The sequence below is a fragment of the Meriones unguiculatus genome, chromosome 6 (assembly GCF_030254825.1).
Source record: "Meriones unguiculatus strain TT.TT164.6M chromosome 6, Bangor_MerUng_6.1, whole genome shotgun sequence".
Lineage (NCBI taxonomy): Eukaryota > Metazoa > Chordata > Mammalia > Rodentia > Muridae > Meriones > Meriones unguiculatus.
In genome coordinates, this window is record NC_083354.1 from 77415563 (window position 1) to 77431243 (window position 15681).

The 15681-nt window shown below is 42.0% G+C and overlaps 1 protein-coding gene across 14 annotated transcripts in view; it reads right to left on the reverse strand.

The window, feature by feature from the left end:
• The window catches only part of Mast4 (microtubule associated serine/threonine kinase family member 4), a 585425-nt gene that overhangs the window by 40858 nt on the left and 528886 nt on the right, over positions 1 to 15681 (reverse strand). For all 14 annotated transcript variants that reach the window (XM_021649170.2, XM_021649162.2, XM_060385657.1 and 11 more), the window contains 5 exons: positions 14425 to 14526; positions 13115 to 13247; positions 9505 to 9572; positions 7378 to 7463; positions 451 to 659 (listed from right to left, as the gene is read on the reverse strand). In XM_021649170.2, the coding sequence (XP_021504845.1) occupies positions 451 to 659; positions 7378 to 7463; positions 9505 to 9572; positions 13115 to 13247; positions 14425 to 14526 (598 nt within the window). The remainder of the gene's footprint in view (positions 1 to 450; positions 660 to 7377; positions 7464 to 9504; positions 9573 to 13114; positions 13248 to 14424; positions 14527 to 15681) is intronic.

Sequence of the window (15681 nt, forward strand, 5' to 3'; positions counted from 1 at the left end):
TGTTCACAAGGAAGATAGAAGAAAAAAAAAAAGAAGGGAAGATGGAGAAGACTGGCTGGATTTTTAATTTCCTAACATAGGCTAAAAAGGATATGTTTAAATTCACTTTTTGAGAAGACTAATTATAATAAACACATTTTATGATATGTGATAAAAAATAAGTAGGAAAAAGAAACCCCATCACCTATATTCCAACTTTAATGACCAACTGAAGGGAGGTAGTCAGGATTAAAAGCTATTAAAAAAGAAAACATCCTTTTCTCAAATAACACTAATCTTCCCTTTGTTGTAGTAGCAGGCATTTTACAAGCAATTATCTGAAGATAATGACTGGGAATTCAGCCATCTCATTGCTGGCTGTGGTTCCTAGGTAGATAGCGCTGTTGTGTGGAATAAATGCGGCGTGGCCGGGTACCGGTGCCGGGCTCTCTGTGTGAGGGACCGATTTACCTTCGACATACTCCATGACCATGCATAAGTGGCGCCTCGTTTCAAAGGAGCAATACATGCTGACCACAAAGGGGTTCTCCGCGAACGTCAGGATGTCGCGCTCCACGAAGGCCTGCTGGATCTGGTTCCGGAGGATGAGGTTCTGCTTGTTGATCTTCTTCATGGCGAACCTCTGCCGGGATTCCTTATGCCGAACGAAGTAGACGGCCCTGCAATGGAGCACAGGTATCGGGTTCCCAGGGAGAAAGGGGGTTAGGATGCTGAGGGATTCACAAACCACGTGAGCACCACTCTGAGTTTGTGACTGCTAAGCTAAGGTCCTATAGCTGTACTGGTGACTTAGAAGCATCCTATTCCAAGCCAAAATTGACTTAAAAAATATAAACTTTTTAATAAAGATCATACGTAAAGCATCAAATTTGCTTTTACTGCCCCAAAAAGGAGGCAGACAGTCAGTCCCAGAGTGAGCAACTTCCCAAGAGCTAGCTGATGCTTTCAGTTTTTCCACAAACAAAACAAAATCCGATACATAAATCAGAAACGGGAGGAATTAACAAAATTACATACAGATCACAGACGACATCCATTCTAGCATTAGACATATGTTAAGCACGTTTTCTGGACTGACTAAAGCAATAATTTTCTAAATGATACCCTTGGGCTCTGCAGAGAGGACCACAGCTTCTTAGAGTCTCTGGTTTCCGATTGAGAGTAATTACTTCGCAAGGGATCTCCAGATAAATGAGAGGTATGGGTGAGGATATCTGAGAACGTTCTGCAACAAAGAGTAGCATGTTTCCTCACTGCAGCCTCCACGTGCACATGCTCTATGAGCTCCAGCAGCAACACATCTCTCAGTATAATAGGTGATGGGGGGAGGGGGACAGCCAAAGAGCTGCTCCCTCCCTCCTGGCCAAGCTATGAGGCAACTTTACAGTATAAAATGACCAGCCCAGGTCACATTCAGTCTCTGTTATGGCTCTGCCCAGATACTCCCTAGAGACAGACAGTGAACTCCCTGAGGGTTGGGATGAGATGGAGAACTTAGGGGCAGAAGTCCTAAAATCCCCAGTAGGAAATGAGCAACAAGCAAAGGACTTAGATGGCCCCCTTCCTTCCAAGTCACTCCACTAGTTGTTTTCATGGAAAGACAGGTTGGGCCTCCAAGAAGGCAATGATCAAATAAACAAGCCTTTAAAGGGCCACTAAGCTGTACACACTTAACCCAGGTAACAGGTTGGATATTGTGCCCTGAAACCAAAGGTATTGATGAAATAAGTAATAATTTATCTAAAAAGCCACTGGTCAAGGTAAATACACACACACACACACACACACACACACACACACACTCACATATGGTATGCCTTCTAAAACAAGGAGCTATGTGAACTTAGATATGCTTTCCACTAGTTTGCTCAGTGTGTCTGAGCAATCAGTGGCTGGCTGCAAGGCAGGCTGGGACACTCTGTTCCCTGCTGAACCAATAGCTCAGGGCATATCTGATGTAAGTCTCGGTATACTCAAGTCTGACTTAACCCATTATTAACGTTTTCACTTAAGTGTTCAACTAGGGATTGCTTTTCCTTTCCAATCCATTTTTATATCTTCATCGTATCCCTCTCTTTTCTTTGTTCACAGTGTCACACATTTGCACTTCTCTCTCCGTTATCTTTGGCTTTGCTTCCTCCCTGCTCCCTTTCTTCGTTTCTTTGGTTTTCTAGTTTTTGTTCACTGTATAGTACAAAGGAAAGTCTCTTCATGACACTCACAGTAACTTACTGAGTAGCATAGTACTTTGATTCTCACCATAAAACAAAGCCACACAAGGGTCAGCCAGCTGGACATTTTGTACATGCTAAGTGAAGACTCTCCATGCTGGGCTCCTATAGACTATGTCTATTCCTACACCTGTTCTCCTGGTTACGCTTGATATCAAAATGAACTAATTCAGGTGCCAGAAATCAGACATTCACAGTCATCCTTCGTTATATGGCAAATCAGAGGTCAATCTGGGCTACATAAGACTCTGTTCCAAAAAAAAGTAGCTAATTCTAATAAATAGTTAAACCAATTGTTATGACTTGAACGTTAAGTGTCTCCCACAGACTCAAGTGCTTGAGCACCTCGTCCCAAAAAGGTGGTAGTGTGGGGGTTGGTTTTGAAGCCTTAGGAAAGACCTAGCAGTGAGGAAAAAGAGGGTGGCTGGGTGAGTGTATGGGGGGGGTGGTCTCTGCTTCCTCGTTTCAGCAAGATGCAACACGTGTGCTGCTAACAGTTGCCAATAGGGAAGGAGTTCCAGTCCCCCATACCTCCCCTCTCAGGGAGAGAAAGAAATCCTTCCTCCCTCAGGTGGCTCCTCTTCTATTTGATCCCAGTAAAGAGAAAAGCAACGAGTAACCAAGGAACCAGTGAAATGTCACAATGACAACGAGAAGCTCTGATGCTAGCAAGTGTTGTGAAAGACTTCAATAGATGCAGGCCACTAAATAAAATTCCTATTGGTTTAGTGGGAGTGAGCTTTCCAGACAAAAGCTGAAAAAAAAACATTTGGAGACCTATATTCAGACTTCTTCAAGATTTAGTTTCACCTTTAAACTTGGGAAGCAGAAATCACACATCCTAAGTATGGCTCATGGCAACTGTCTTCAAAGGCCTCAAGACTAAAGACATGTAGGTTAAACCTAAATGTCTACTGGACACATTTTCCCAAAGATTTCCCATTAAAACTAACTTTTAAGTTAATTAGCTGGTTAGTACATATTTCTATCTCTGGTGGAAAGCTTTTACTGTATTTTCCTTTTACTGAACCACTGATTAGGATGAAATTAAAACTCTGTAGATATTGAAAGCTGCTTCTAATCATGATGGTAGCAAGACACGGAGATATTCACAAAGGAGTATAAAAAAATAATCTGTTCAACCCCCAAATATAAGATACATATTGGTAAATAACTGTCACTAAAATGAATTTATGAAACTGGAGATATATATTTTTAAATAGAATTAGGAATTCAAAGTATCACCATGAAAATGTCATCTTTTTATAATTGCTTGCCTCTTCTTCAAAGGCAGCTGGGTTAGAACTCACCTCCTATCTTTTCCTTCAGTACTTCACATTAAGTTCAGTGCTGAGGACCTTTTGACCCGTATGATGAATTTCACACTGAAATAATCACAAGGTTGATGCTTTGATTTTCAACCAAGACTTGATCAAGGTGCTGAAATGGATTAGACTTCCAAATTGGGATTTGCTGTTGCCAAATGTTTTGTGGGTGAGCACTGAACACAAGTGATTACCACTGGGTTATATATTCCGTTTCTAGTTTGTTCTTTGTTATATGCTTAGTTATTTGCTTTGAGTATCATCATCTTTTTATTTGTTTGTTTTTGTTGTTAGTTTGTTTTGTCTTTCAAGACAGGGTTTCTCTGTGTCGCACTGGCTGTCCTCTGTAGCCCTGGCTGTCCTCTGTAGACCAGGCTGGCCGTGAACTTAAGAGACCTTCCTGCCTCTGCCTCCCAAGCGCTAGGATGAAAGGCATGTGCCACCACTGCTTAGCTGGAGCATTAGTCTTAATGCTAAAACTTATTTAATAAATAACTGCACCTACCAAATATATCTTTCACCTTTGCCTATATAATGTTTTAAATCTACTTATGTCAGCAGAGAGCAAGACACTGAGAGAGAGACCCAGAGCAGGAACAAAAGCAGATGCAGAGTAACTGATGGACCACCAACACTGTTGGATGCACCACGGATGTCCTAATGACCCCACTCTGCACTGTCTATGTCTTCGTTTCTCGGCATTGCTTTGTTGGAAAAGCTAGTCTGTCTCTTGCTCCACAGGAAAGTCCAAGAGCAGAAAATGACCTGGTAGGAAGGCAATTGGGGACCCTTGCCCTTGGGAGCCAGGTGTTTCTCTGCCTGTGCAAGATAAATTAAAAAAAAAAAAAAAAAAAAAAAGGCAGGTACATGAAAGGGAGGCTGAAGGCCTGTGAACACCTGCCACCACTGGAAGCATGATTCCAGTGCATATGAAATTAAGACGCTCTGACAGCCCAGTGCACAAATGTGAGACAGCAGATCCATAAGTAGGAGTGGGGTGGGGGGGCGGGGTGGGGAGGTGACCTTAGCATGTGTGAATGAGGGTGTGACACTCATGGGTCTCACGAATAATGTCTCTGGGCCCTTGGTGTGAGAGAATAGTTTGTATCAAAGTTAATAAGAAATGTTGCGACTTTCAAGTGCTTTAATTCTGAGTCAGTGTTATTCTTTTAGCTGCTTGTAGGGGTACATACCTGTAATAAGAGGATCGGGAGTTCAAAGCTAGTCTACATAACAAATTTGAGGCTAGCCTGGACTACAGGAGACCCCCATCTCGACCCACGCAATCCAAAGAGAAAAAGAAGAAATCTCTTTAAAAACATCTGAGGTTACAGCTTACAAATCTAATCAATGTTCAATAGAAGAGTTAAGTTTTTATTTCTCCATTGGGATGACAAGAAGCTGTAATCATGTAGGGAGGGGAGAACTCTGCCTGAAACCAGAAGCCCTATGTACCCGAGCTCCTCCTCCACAGACAAGTGCAGAGGGTATCAGCTACCACCCAAGCTCGTAAGCCGAGAACACAAAGAGGCCAGGACAATGGTGGACTTGCCAGCTTCAGTCTGGTAAGAGTACTAAGAGTACTTGCTATAAAGAGATGTTTCACTTCCATCCGGAGACCAGTCAACACTTACCCACACTGTTGTATGGTCAGGAAGCACAGCAAGGCCCAGGGCTGTGTGTCTCACCAAGCTTTTCTAATGAGAGGGTTAGCTGCCAGCAGCAGCAGCATGTGGGGAGACAGAGTTTGTGTTCCTCTGAGCCACTGATGTAAGCAGCAACACAGATACCTAAGACAGTGGGAAGAGCCTATATCTCCTACCCATCTAAGGGTCTATTTGTTCAGCTAGCCTAAAGACAGCATCATGGCTGGTTGAACTGACAGGGGCAGCTCCATTCCAATTTTAAATTAAAAATAATTCAGATAGAAAGAGAATCTGTCAGAAATGTAATGAGATATTACATCGGAGGACAGAAGAGAGGAAAATGGTTCTGGCTGATCAGCAAAGGCTCCGACAGGCAGCCTGTGAGCCCATTAATGACTTGGCCTGTATCCTGGGTGTTTACTGATTCACAGCTTGTTTAACTTCTTGTATATTCCCCGCCATTCCCCAAAGTGTGATATACCCCATCTACTATACGGTGCTTTAATTGCACTACAAATGAGTTTACTCAACCAATTAGAACTCCAAACACTGCTAAGATACATGCCCAAGATTTACAAAAGTGTTGCTTCCCAGACCATCTCGTTCTAGAATTCATTCCACTGCTGAGAAAGAGCTGAGCAAGTGCCCCAGCCCCTTGCCTGTGAGATCAACCTGCTGGCCTCCTTCTACTAAGAATGTCTGGGGTCATCTCCAGAAGGATGAAGAACCACAAAACAAACGGTAATAAACAAACAAAAGGCAGGAATAATTGCATGGTAGAAAACTTTCAACAGGAAAGCCCACATTGCAAAAAAAGGTAACATCTAAAAGCATTTACGGGTGGCATCAGGAAACATACCATTTGACATAATCTTGAAAGCCAGTGAGGCATAGAGAGGGATCACAAATATTTAAGTTCTTTGCAAAGTTAATGGTGTGGAAAATATTAGAGGTGAAAAAACAGTAAGGAAAAACATCCCTTGTGGCTCAGCAAAAATCACTGTCTCATCTGCTCCTATGTGGATAAATGGCAATAAATGTCTCAGGGATTATTTATTGCTCTCCTATACAGCTGGAATTGGGATTAATACTTAATTAAGATAGAATTCTTGGGCAGTGTAAATGGATTAGGTCATAGTCTGCATGTTTAATTGTTCTTCCACACTATTTATTGGTAACTCAGAATTTACTATTTACAATTTACTAATGTCACTATTTATACCCTGGGAAGAAAACTGTGTCCATAGAAATGGATCAAGGAATTCAACAAGAGAAACATCAAAGGTGCCTGGCACAAAGCAATAACAAATGTTTAAAGAAATGAAAACACTAACTCTGATGTCACCATTACACACATATTGAAATAGTGCTGTGTTACAAGGTACTGAAACATACAGGGTAAGCATGTGCAGTAAATGTCAACAGATAAGAAAACCACAAAAAACAAAAGGGTAGTCACACGACCCTCTAGTCCTAGCACTCAGCAGCTAGAAGCAGGAATTCAAGGTCATCCTTGGCTATACAGTAAGTTCAAGGTCAGCCTGGACTATATGAGACCCTGTCTCAAAATTTTTGAAAAAAAAAAAAAAAAACACAAAACAAAAAACAAACACATTTTATCCATGATGAAAAGAAGTACTAATAAAGGAAAAAGGAAAAATGACAGGAATTCAGTGCCCTCTGGAATCCTAAAATGTGTACACCTGTATGAATGTATAATATAACTCTCTTCCTTCAGGAGTAAACACGGATCAAGGAGGGAATGCTAGCAATGTGTTTATAGTGTCTCATTCGATTTAATAAACATGCTAGTGTATGAAGTCAAATAAACACAATGTATAACACATGCTCTATTCCAAGCAAGTGCCTAATGCCCTTCAGCTCCAAGCTCAGATCACACGATAGAGACAGGAATATAGAACATTTTCCTTTTACTTTATAAAATCTTCCTCTCCGGTCTTCTAAAAGAAGCCGTGGTTCACTGACCTTGTCTTCTGTTGGGCTGGTGGGCGTTTAGAAGAGGTGACTCTGCTTGCATGTCACGCCCAAAGGGGAAGAAGCTGCCTTCTAAAATGCAGCCCCTGCACAGCACGTACTGAGCGTAAGGAAGAACTGAAAACCAAAGGCTGTTCTCAGGTGTGTTCCAGTAAGGCAGCGAGCTCTGTGCATACTCACCCATAGGCTCCATTGCTGATCAACTTAATTGTTTCGAAATCACTCTCTCGGGGTTTCCTTCGCAGTCTCAGGGAGGTATTTGAGCTCTGGGGATCAGAATGCGAAAGTTAAAACACGGTTTAGACTCTGAGAAAATTACTGTAACATGCTGTTTAACCTGCTGAGTGAGGCATGGGGTTCCGGCTAGAGGACCTAGATCGGCTCCAAGGAGCTCGCTGCCTCAGCTCCAATGAGCTGTGGCTCCTAATGATTCCCTATCAGCTGCGCTTAAGCAAGCTTGTGCTGCCAAGAGACTGCGCAGGAAGGTTTTGGAAATTCAGCTTCATCCTGGCCCTACATTTTAATACGTCAAGTCTACAATGCCAAACCTTCCCTCTGCTTTCAGAAGAACGAGGCCAGGCCAGCTATCACCAGGCCTGTGAGGAGAATACAGTCTCTCCATGCCTGACCAGACCATATCTTTTTCGTTCTGTGGCACTCTGTTGGTGGTAGGTGACAATTTCTTAGGTGTGGAATGCTTCTCGGTGTTTACCTCTATACCAGAAATCTTACTATGTATTAAATACCGAAATTCTAAATGACAGCTCTCTAAGAAGTTTAGCTTAGTGAACAGGAAGAACTTCACTGTTTTGATGAACAGGCTCTCGGGCCCCATGCATCTCAGCTGCCGCTTGGCTCCATCCACATCATTTTGGAGGAGCCCATGATGCCAAGGTGCACACGAGTCTCTCCCGACATGGTTGTCATCTCTGCCAACAACTTCCTTTCCTTCTTCTCTGCTTCAGTTCTTTCCTCATCTTCTTCTTTTTTTTTTTTTCTTTCCCCATCCTATCCTCCCCACACGGGAAACACAACCAGTCCCCAGCCCCAGAGCTACCTGAGCTCCTCAATTCAAACAGCCGCCTTCTCTTCTACCTCCCCTTGACCTCTGGCCATAGGACCCAATTTGCATTACTACATTACTTCCATGGCTTCATCTCTGGAAACAATTCAAGTCAGGGACCACTTGCTTGCTCTGCACAAGCCCTCTTGTCTCCTTAACTCTCCCTTTGTATCACGGATGATGAAATCTCTGAGCGCTCCACTGGAAACTCCTCCTCTGAGAGCTTGACTATCACAGATTATAATCGCTAGTCTGATGGTTCTTCTTAGAGATTTCAAAGGAAACTGAGGCTTCAACACATCTCAATGATAACAGTTATGATGATGAGATTAGCATAGCAACCATCAGCACTTAACCATGGGGCACATTCCCACCCACTGTACATGAAGTAGTTCATTTAGCTTTCATCCGGATGGAGAAACTGAGGCTCAGGGAACTCCCTCCCCTGACTAGAAAGCACACTCTGTAAGAGGTAGAGTTAGTTTTCAAATCCAGGCAGCCTGGACCTAGAGTTCTCCAAGCCCAGACTATATAACAGGGTCCACCTTCCTAACCTCCTGGTTTCTCAGACGGCACTCACTTCCTAGGAGAATGGCCCCAGTCAGCAGGGCCCTCACCAATGCCACTGAAGCTGCCTGTTTACTGACTTCCCTGGGCCCACTCGGCCTTCTCTCTGTATCCCATCTGCTTTCAAGCCCCGACTCTGGCCAGGTCGTCTCCCTGTTCACTCCCTCCTCTCTCATACTCCATTTCCTCCATTGCTCAGGTATTCTCCATTCCCCTGACAAGCATGAGCAGGACCCTGCTGACTAGCTTCCTCCGTGCTCTCCAGCTCTGGAGTCTTCTTTGCTTCAGGGCTCACACACATCTTGCCATCTGGAGTGATCCCTTGTCACTTTATGTCCTATTCATTTTTCCCATTTTAACTCAATGGCATGCCCTTAGAAAATCTTTCTGGGACTGGTCAACTCAGAAAAAAAATATGCTTATGGAATGATCTATTAGCTTGTGGTCATCTTTTCTTCATGGATGTTATTCATGGATGCTATTTTGGAATGTATGATGCCAGTTTGTAAACTTCTGCTTCTCTTAGGAGTGAGGCACTAAAATTGGGTGCCTCGTGCCTTGCCCTCAGAAAGACAATAAACATTTATGGAATAAAGTAATTAACGTAGTCAAAAATCTCCAGATGCTAAGAAACAGAAGAAACCAGCATCGTATTTCATCAGGAAAAAAATACTCACGCTCACTGACTCATCCGTCTCTGGTGTTTCTGCTGTCCCACTATCGTAATTCCCCAACTGAGCCATTTCTAAATTAAATAAAAAAAAAAAGGAAGAAGAAAAATATTGAAATTATATAAGACAAAGCCAAAACAAGTGAAATAGTTCTCATCATCATTTAAAGAGAGAGAAACAAAATTTCAGTTTCTACACCAATGTGCGCTTCTTGCAGCTCCAAAGTCAAGAACTGACGGCTGACATTTTGAACATGGTTAATGACATTTTCTCTGGAGCTCCAATTTTATGAACAGCCTGATCTAGGAACAAGGGACGCTGGGCCTCTGCTCCAATGAGGGCAAAGCCACTGGCTCGTTGAGTGCAGTCCAGTTTGCAAAGCCTTGGGTGAGCGAGCTAGCAGCTTTGTCTACAACCCAAGAGTGGTAAGTCTTCCCTGGACTTGACACACAGCGAAGATGCATTGGCTACATTTTGAAAATGATTCTTGGTTTGCAGGGAAACAAAGAATGTGTAATTTGCCAGAGGCAGTAAGGGTAGTGGGTACCAGGGGATAAAAACACTTGGGCTATCACTTCTTAGCTGAGTGACTTTTTAACTTCAGCTTCTTCTGAGAGATGTAAGCAATATTATGTCTTTGTGAGTATTACACACGCCAATGCATGTAAAACAATTAGCATGTTCACTAATAAGAATTAAGTGCTCATTAAATGTTGATTGTTGTTTATTAATTACATTGTACAGAGTCCTTGGTTCTGGGCTGAATGCCACAAGCTTGACACAAGCTTAAGTACTTCCCTGGTGGTCTACTTAAAAGTGACAAAGACGTCTAATGTCTAATGTATAATTGCTCAGCCCATGGTTTGGAGAGCATCACTGAGTTTATTTAAGTAAATGAGAAAGTCTAATTGTAGCCTTGGCTGTTCTGGAACTCATTCAGTAGACCATGCCAGCATCAAACTCACAGAGATCCACCTGCCTCTGCCTCCTGGGTGCTGGGATTAAAGGCGTGATCCACCGCCACCCAGCAAAACATTTTAAAATAAAGAATATGAAAGGATTTTCTTCAAAAGCATTTTTAAATTTTTTTCAAAATTGAAAGTGTTCCCAAAGGGTTATAGATTTTAGCAGTTTCGTAAGCATTTAAAATTGCTCCTTGGGCCTTTATCTCGTATGTTTGTATTCCTATAAGCATAGCCTTCTTTTGGGGGGCAGTTATTATTCATAAGAAAGAGAAGGCAAAAAACACACTGAGTGCTGCCTTTAGGTGAAAATGTATAAATTTCAGATTCTGGAAGAGATGGACAGTGGCACTAAACTTCCCTACTTTAGATATAGGAGAAATTCCTGAGTAAAACTGAATAAATACTTGCTTGGTGTCATGGAAGTGATGTAGACCTGCAGAGGGACCAGCACCTTGGATACAGAGATATTGACAAACTGACATCTACTTGGCTTGAGGGTCTTTCAAGGAATGAAACAGTATTTGATACTGTGTAAAAACAGCAACAGACATTTCTATTTGACAAGGAATTGTTGTGCTGTCCCATCACAAAGATTACATCTGTGAGTTTTTACTTATTTAATTTTATAGAGAAACAAAGTGGCTTATGTCTTTGCACAGTCAAGGTCACAGCCCGGCCTAGACCTCACTCTATGTACCAAAGGACAGGCGTCAGTTTGTCTGCTTTGACTTTAACAAGAAAGCAAAGTGAAAGTATTTCCAAGTCTGTAATTAAATTACCTGAAAAGGTCACATTTTAAGTATTTAAAATAAGCCTGACAAGGTTGAAGCCAGATGTGATGGTACACACTTTTAATCCCAGCATTTGGGAAGCAGAGGCAGGCAGATCTCCGTGAGTTCAAGGCCAGCCTGGTTAACAAAGTGTGTCCAGGACAACCAGGGATGTTATACAGAGAAACTCTATCTATTCTCAGAATGAACTGAGAAAACTATTAGGAGTATAGAAAAATTTCCAGTGATAAATTTTCACTATGCAACTCAAATGTATCAAAGATCACTACTTTAAAAAAAAAATCTATTCAGATCTATGAGAGAGCATCACATTATTCATGTTCCAAAGTTCTGCCTATAGTGACGTTTGCTGCCAGAGAAGAAAACGGCACAGGGCTCACGGGTTGACAGCTCATAGGCTGACGCAGCCTTAACTGTATCAGCGTGAAGAGTCACCCTAACATGCTTTGACAGCCTGCCCTCTCCAATTATTTTCATAAAAAAGAAACAAATTAAAAGATGGTTCTGTTTTAAATAGAATTTCAGCTAAATAACTGTTATCTGGGAAATCCATATTATTTGTAAGCTGTGGGTAGTAATGGGATGGAACCAGGAGTCAGCTTTTGAGGCAGGAAGCTAAGCCATCATTTTGTAATGCCTGAAGAGATTTTTTTAAAACTCATCAAAATACCAATAAACATCTGCCCTTTTTATTTCATTGATTTAAACCATTTCTGAAGACTCATGATTCAAAAAGGTAAAGATGGTAATTTAAAAGCCATGGGAGGAAATCTCTCCCCAGGGGACTTTTCAGAAAAGCAGCCACCAGTCTCTGTGAGTGACGAATCTGTTGTGGTGTTGCTTTCAGTACAGTAAATTTATCTGGCATTATCTCCCAGTAATGCATGCATCATTTCACCAGAAGCAAAGATAAGATGTCCAAAAGAGCAAACAAAGCAGGGAGAACAGGAAAGAGTGGGACAGAAAGCAGAGGGCTCCCGAGCTTAGGACAGGAAAAAGAAAAAAATCTTTGCGCCAACATTTACCTCCACCACAAAGAATTGAGCAGGGTAAACACTGTCTGCAAATTTAGTTTAATGAAGCAGGAAGATGATTTGGAATGAGGAAATCAATGATGGTTTGTGAGTCTTTGGGGGTGGGGGTGGGGGGATGTAGATCCCCAGTGTTGTATAGAGCTATATCAGATAGTAAACCAGAAAAAGACATATTAATACCAATATTAACTTTTTTTCTTGAAAAATGGCTATAGGATGTTTCTTATTCTCTGTATTTAATAGAATTGTATCTTTCTTCGTGGGAAGCAACCATGTACCCTCTTAAAAGCCTTGAAAAAGCAACCTTCTTTACCTCTGGCTCTCCTTTATGTGTTACCGTCTTCACGCTTACTCGAGACAAACAAGTGAGCTAAAAGTGTACCTGCCAACGCTGCACTCCATTTAAAGTCATCTCCTGTAGCTGCGTTACTCTTAAATTAAAATTAAATGTCAATTTTAAATGAATGATGATTTCCAGCAACACTCTGAAAATTAAAAGTGCTCTCCGGAGGGACCCCACTGAGCTTTGCAAGAGAAGAACAGAGGGAGGATGAAATACAAGGGCTCCTGGGGATCTCAAGTCCTCTTGTTCCTATAGGCCTCTAGTCCAGCGAAGCCAGCCCTATTCTCTAGCTGACACACATGGGGCATGCTCACTTCCTCCTCTGTACTGAGCTGTTTCTTTCCAATACTAACCAGTCTCCCCCAAAAGGGGCCTTTTCACAGAGACAGCTAACATAAGGAACGTAAAGGCTCATCATGATGTTCTTCTGGATGCCACAGTCAGGGCTCAGGGCAAGGGAAGGGCAGCCCTACCGGCACTCACCTTCCAAAGGGTCCTTATTGAGGCCCAGCTGGCTGATGATGTACCTGGGAATGTCAGTTTTGATTCCCTGGCCTTCTTTGGCATGGCCTTCTGCAGCTTCCAAGAGGTAATAAAATTCTTCAGGATCGAATTCCTGGCAGAGGACAAGCACAGATTAATAGTTCTCGGAGTCAAAATGGGCTGAGGTTTTATTGAATGTCTCACAACAAAGCAGGCGCGGCTGAAAGCTGCAAGCGAAGGAAGGAGGCAAATGCCTTTACACAGTATAAAATTCTCACTTCATATTTGAAGCCCATTCACACTCCAAGGTAACACATAGCTATAATTGGTAACCTTAAGGAAATGATTACTTCCAATTTTCCAATTTCTTTGTAATATAACTCAGTCTGTTGTCTAGACTAGCCTCAGATTCCGCACCTGAAGAACCTTCCCCCTCAGTCTTCGGAGGAACCAGGCCCAGCTTGGTTCGCCCTCTCCCCAAATTCTCCCCCTGCTGTGTTTCATCAGGCACTGTATGTATTTATGGAGCTATGAATATTTCCATTTCATAAAACATTATGAATGTTAATTAAAGTAAGGATAAAACCAAAGCACCTGTGACTGTAGAGTGAGCGATGCTGAAAGCCGTTACACATGGAGAGGCGTTAGTAGTCAGCAAAAGTGAAAGTGAATTCCCTGGCCCTTAAAGGATCCTTATGCTCACAGCATCAAATTTGTTTACAATTTTGACTGACATCTCAGAGTATCATAAAACCCAAATTTTGAATAACAACAACAACAACAACAAAATGATCACTGACCAAAAAGATACAAACAATAAAAGTATCTAATGTCTACCAGCTGCATTCCTCCAGACTTGCTATAGATTGCCAACTAGCACTTATTTCTAACACAGCACATGTTAACAGCAATAATTATAGCCACGGGTCACCATACCCCTGACTTCCCTCTGTCTGAACCTTAGCAACTCAAGAAACATGAGGCACAGTAAGCATTTTAAATTAGCTCTGGCATAAGGTTATTATGCTGAAATAAGGTCAAGCATATTATTTCATGATCATTCTTCAAGCTTGACCAGAATACAATATGACTACTGCTTAATAACAGCACCAGCACCAGAATTCCTTCTCAAAATCAGAGAAGACAGGCCACATATGGACGCCATCATAAGCATTCACATGTCGTGGTGCCTCCTGACTCTTTCCATTTAGCACCCATGGCTGAAGTCAAATGAAACTGGAGCCTCCCGTTGACCGCTGCTTTGCACGGTTTAACAATAAATAATGTAGTCACATCCAAAGGCAACTTACCAAGCACTCCAATAGCCGAGCGGGGCGGGCGATAACAATTAGGATCTTTCGGACTAGCTGTTTAATAAACGCCAGTTCTCCACTTTCAGAGCGATCATGAGCCTAGGAAAAAGCAATGAGCAGAAAGATGATGGAGCGGGCTCCACTAAGTGGAAAAGAAAATCAGCAAAGCATGCTAATTAGGTAATTTTTTAAAAATCACAAATTAAGTGACTTAGAAAACACTCTTACCAGGCATTATCTCTAACATAAATGGACACTATCAGACATCTACAAAATGGCTCTATTAGCCAAAGTTTAATTGCCAAACTTTGATTTATTCTGTTTTAGAAATCAAGTGTGAGGATGAGGACTGTTAATGTGAGCCACGAATGATGGAGATATTAACTTTATGATCCACTGAGAGCCGGGTGCCAGCAGAGGCAGCTGAACAAGAACTTGGAGCTGGCTGGTGGCACATTTTAGATGTCTGTGGCTAGGGTAGAGATGAACTGATTCTGTTGTCCTGAGGCTCTAACGCAGGCCTCTAACACACGTGAAATGTAGTTCACGCACACAGGATGACCAGCCCGCAAGTCATCTCATCACCTGTGGGATATATGCAGTGCTCGTGCAAATGTTAAGCACGTGCTGTTTGTATTCGGATACACATGTAGATTCAACAACACTCACTGAATAACACCCAAGCTCTTAGCTCAGCAAAACGGAATCGGCTTAAATACTTCTTAAACTTTATTTGACGTGTTACCTAAACACAATAAATATTCCAACAGCAAAGCTCAACTTGTTAATAGTCACTGACATTTTAAATATTTTCTTGAGGAAGTCTGACAATACAGTAGGAAGGCTGGCATACCAAAAAATTTGGATAGACACTTCATGTGGATTTCCTAAGGCTTTCATAATTTTTACGGTTTTTATGGTACACTTTCCTAAGGATGAAGGAAAAGAAGCAACATGTTGCCGGTGCTATAGGATGTCATTTCAGAATCATTAAGAAACACGTTTGATCATTCTTGGAGGCATTCATCAATGGCAAGCCCCACCTCCAGAAGCACTTACAGACAAAACTTATGAAAAATGATTTCATCGTGTCCTCTGTGTTAAGCTGTTTCCCAAGATACAGCTTGCATGAAAATAAAAATAAGGCAATAACTGTAGCATAAGATAGGCTCTACATCTTTAGGAAAAAAAAAATTAGCCCACACTTCGAACACAAGCTATCTTTAAATATTCTTTTTAACCTTTGCTTTGTGA